The sequence below is a fragment of the Pteropus alecto genome, unplaced genomic scaffold (assembly GCF_000325575.1).
Source record: "Pteropus alecto unplaced genomic scaffold, ASM32557v1 scaffold102, whole genome shotgun sequence".
In the NCBI taxonomy this organism is placed as follows: Eukaryota; Metazoa; Chordata; class Mammalia; order Chiroptera; family Pteropodidae; genus Pteropus; species Pteropus alecto.
The window spans coordinates 769,308-773,385 of record NW_006432224.1 but is presented as its reverse complement, the minus strand read 5'-3'; the positions used below and the strand labels follow the sequence as shown (position 1 = coordinate 773,385).

General features: G+C 61.8%; 1 protein-coding gene across 1 annotated transcript in view; it reads right to left on the bottom strand.

Annotated features, from left to right (window-relative positions):
• Positions 1 to 1,632: 1,632 nt before the first annotated feature.
• The window catches only part of ATP10A (ATPase phospholipid transporting 10A (putative)), an 82,879-nt gene continuing 80,433 nt past the window's right edge, over positions 1,633 to 4,078 (bottom strand). Inside the window, exons 27-28 of the mRNA XM_015585696.1 lie at positions 2,097 to 2,248; positions 1,633 to 1,790 (exon numbers count right to left, since the gene is read on the bottom strand). Coding sequence (XP_015441182.1) covers positions 1,633 to 1,790; positions 2,097 to 2,248 — 310 coding nt within the window. The remainder of the gene's footprint in view (positions 1,791 to 2,096; positions 2,249 to 4,078) is intronic.

Below are 4,078 nucleotides of genomic sequence, written 5' to 3'. Positions count from 1 at the left end.
CCGCCCCCCCCGCCCCTCCCCGCCTCACCCGCAACCACCGCAACCTCTGTTCTCCGTTCCCAGAATTCAGTCAGTGACGTCGTGCCACAGACGACACGCGGTACTGGCTCTGTCACTCGGCGTAGTTCTCTGGTGCTCCGTGCAGGTCATCGTGTCCGCCCTCATTTGTTTGTTGATTGCCAGGCCGTGTCCACGGCCGGGCTGAGCCGGCGAGTGGGACCGTCACCCGTTCAGGCTCCCGGTGTCGTGGCGTCTGCGGTGAGTCTCTTCGGGAGAAAGCGTGAGGGCCTCAGGCCGCTTCGTCTGCCGAGCTCTGTCTTTCGAGTGCTGTGTTTAAAGTCTTTGTGTCGAAGGGGAACGTGCGTTGGCGCTTGAGTCCGCCTTTTACACTTTTCCGTTTGCTCTGTGTCTCTTTTCTTGCCTTCCGTCGGTTACTTGAACAATTTTTTTTTTTATTTCACGTTGACATACTTATAGTGTTTTTGAGTACATTTTTTGAAAAAACGTTTTAGCGGTTACTTTGGGCGTCACAGCGTGAAAGGGACTCAGCACGCAGTTGTCTGCTGGCGTCGGCATGTGACTCCTTGTCAGTGTGGGGTTCACACCCCGCCCCCCCGACCTCTGCTTTCTCCTCTCTTCGGTGTCGCTGGCTGGAGCGTCAGGCGGTGGGAACGTTTTGGCTTCGATGAGCGGACGTGAGTGAGGATGTGAGAACGTGGTCTGCAGAGCCCCGCGGCGGAGGGCGCTCGGCCGCGCGTGCCCCGGCTCCGTGTTTCTCTTGTCCCCCCCTTTCTGATGCGCGAGGCTCCCTGCTGCGTCGGGTCCTCTCTCTTGGACAAGCGACTTCAGCCAGTTTCGAAGGGCAGGGCTGCGAGCCACCACTTCCTCTGTGTTTGTCATCTGAGAATGTCTTACTGTCCCTTTCGTTCCTGAGGGACAGTGCTTCCCGACCTAACTTTGTGATCGAGCTTTTCCCTTCCACACGGGACAAGCGTGCGGCCGCCGTGTCCCGCTGCCATCGATTCAGACAAGAGAACCGCCGTCCTCCGAGTCTCCCCTGCAGGCAACGTGTCGTTCCTCTAGCTTCTTCCGAGGGTTCCCCTTTGTCCCCGGCAGAGACTTCTTTTGGTTTATCCTGTGTGGGTTCCACTCGGCTTCTTGAATCTGCAGGCCCGTGTGTGTCACCAGATGAGGGGAGTTTCCCAGGCACTTTTTCAAATACTCCTCAGTCCCTGATGCTTAGTGGACCAATCCTCTGTCATGGCCGTTCTGCTATTGAACCTATGCAGTGAGTTAAAAAAAAATCTATCGTGTTTTTCAGTTTTCTAACTCCCATTTGTTTTTGTGTTTTGTAATGTCTACTACTTTGCTGAGATTCTGTCGTTATTTGTTTTAAGAGGATCTGCTGTCGGTTGTGGAAACATTTTTACAGCAGCGGTGTTAAAATCCTTCCCGGATAATAAGTCCGATATCTCCTCTCCCCAGAGTTAACGTCGGTCGGTTGTGTCGTCTCATTCGGGTGGTGATGTCCTCGGTCCTTGGCATGGCAGATGAGTTTTCTGTCTATCGCGTTGGGGACTCGGGTCCTATTTTATCTTCGGCTTCAGCAGGCGGTCACCACCCTGTCTGGGCTTAGTCCTCAGGCCCTGGCTTACTCCTCCAGGCTGCGGTGCCCGGTCGGTCACATTTCAGGGTGCCAGCCTTGGTTTGTCTGCGGTGTTGGGGCTCCCGCTCCCTCTGGGTGCTGCCCACGGGCGTGAGCAGGTTCCCCAGGTTGGGCTCTCTGGTGCCTGGGGGCAGGGGGTGTCCCGTGGGGACAGCGAAGCTCCCTGGGCTGGGACACTTGCCATGGTGGCATCCCTCTGCTGATTCTGCCCACCCACCAGGATGTCGGGGCCCCTTGGCGTAGGGCTGTGCTGCTGGTGTTTCTCCGGGACTGTAAACCGCTGGAGGGAACCCAAGGCTGGCGGGAGCTGCGCAGCTGTGGCCGCAGTGCACGGCACAGCACAGACTGCATGGCAGCGCGTGGTGGGCCCTGTGCCGCCGTGCTCCAGCACCCAGGCCCCTCGGGGCTTCAGCCCGTCCACGTGACTCACCTAGCTCGGGAACCGCGAGCAGAAGGCTGAGCGTCACTTCCAGGCGGAAGCTTCGGGAGCCAGGAGTCTTCGCATTCTTCCCGCCGTCGCCGCTGGTGTCCCAGGCGGTGGCCGTTCCATCAGCCCACGTCCCGGTGCAGGGACGGTGACAGCTGAGAACAGAGCCCCACAGAGCTGGGAGGGCACGTGACGTGAGCGAAGGCCGCCAGCAGGGGCCTTTGTGTGTGAACCGTGGAGACGTGGGGCGCTGTCACCATGGCACCACCTCGCCTGTTCTGCAGTGAATTTTTCTTGAAGGGAAACTGAGTGGAGAGGCGAATCTCGACAGCCCTGGAGCGTGCTAGAAACGCAGAGACCACGCAGGTTAAAAACGACGCGAAGCAAACGTTTCGTTAGTTTGGCGTGTGTTCCCAGGTCGAACGTGACGAGTGGAGTTCCTCTGGGGACAGGAGACTCCTGGCTGGGCGGTGTCTCTCCAGGGCGCGCGTGGGGACGCTGGTGCTGCACGTGCTTCCCAGCGGGAGGGGCGGCCGCGCTCTGCCGGCGAGAGCTTTGTTGCTGGAGCTGAGAACAGAGCCCCAGCTCCGTGGTGGTCCTGGGGGCTCCGTGGTGGTCATGAGGTTCGCGCCCTCGGGGGAGAGGCCTGGGGACGCCCCCTCCTTCCTACAGTGGGAAGTCAGACGCTGCAGCCTGGCCTTGGACTTGCAGCTTCGGGACTGGGAGGGAGACGCGCTTGTCGTCCACGTGTCTCCCAGCCCCTGGGATTGGTTACCTCGGCCGTAACCGAATGAACGAGCCCTGCGCCCCGCGCCCCGCCCCCCGCCGCCAGGGTCGATGCCAGCTTGAGAGTTAGTGACCGTGCGGCTCTGTGCTACCCCCACGTTTTGCTGTCCGTAGCATTTGCATATTGGGGTCATTTTCCTGCACGTTTCGGTCTCCATTTTCCAGCGCGTATCGGGGGCTCACAGGTCAGTGATGGGGTCAGTTCGGCTGGTGGCAGACCCCAAGTCCAGCCCGCAGGCGTGAGCGAGGACGGGGCGGGGAAGCCGCGGGCCGTCCTGGAGGGACGGGGCCAGGTGCCCGTGGGCACTCGTGAGCTGCGCCCGCGGCCTGCGGGCTGGCGGGGTGACTTGACGTTCAGAAGATTCGGCTGGCGCGGCTCAGCCTCCGGTACCCGACGCCATCTGTGCGGAGAACGGGGCGTCGCCGTGAAGCGCTTTCTGTGGGGCCGTGCGGGGGGAGCCCGCGCCTGTGCACAGCATGGACACGCTGCCAGGACGCGCAGGGGCCTGGAGGCCCCGATGCGGAGGAGGGAAGGCGCCCGAGGCCGCAGACGCCGGGCCAGCACTGTGGAGACGGTGGGGGGCGCGGATGACAGCGGGGAGGGCAGCGTGACGTGACAGGCACCGCCAGCACACGTTCGTCCAAACCCGCGGGCTGAGCGACGCCGAGAGCGCTCAGACCCCGGCGTGGGCGGGGGACGTGCGGTGACGGTGCTGTGTCGGCCCTGGTGCCTGGGTCGTGACCAACATGTCACTCTGCGGGTGTCAGTGTGGGGGAGCTGTGAGGGGCGGCGGGGCGCGTATGGGAGTTTCCGGTACTCCTGCCCAGAAATAAATAAACTCCAGAAATAAATAAACGGGAACTAAGAGTGAAAGGAAGAGAGGGAGGGAGAGGGAGGGAGAGGGAGGGAGCAGCGTCCGCCGTCCCTTGAGTCTCTTGAGTCCGCGCGCCATGCTGTCCTCCACCAGGCGGCCGCGTGTGCAGAGGCGTCGGTGCTGATGGCTGCGCGGCCACACGGCCCTCGTGCAACTGCTCGTGGGAGCTTCCGATGCCCGTTTCAATGCCGCGCGTGTCGGTCCCCACACCATCAGGTGGCTCTCCGGCGCCAGCTCGGTGTCCTGCAGCTCAGCTCTCCCGTCGCTGTGTGTTCGGATGACCGTGTGCTGAGTCTCACGGCTCGGGCCCCTCCCCACCGCTTT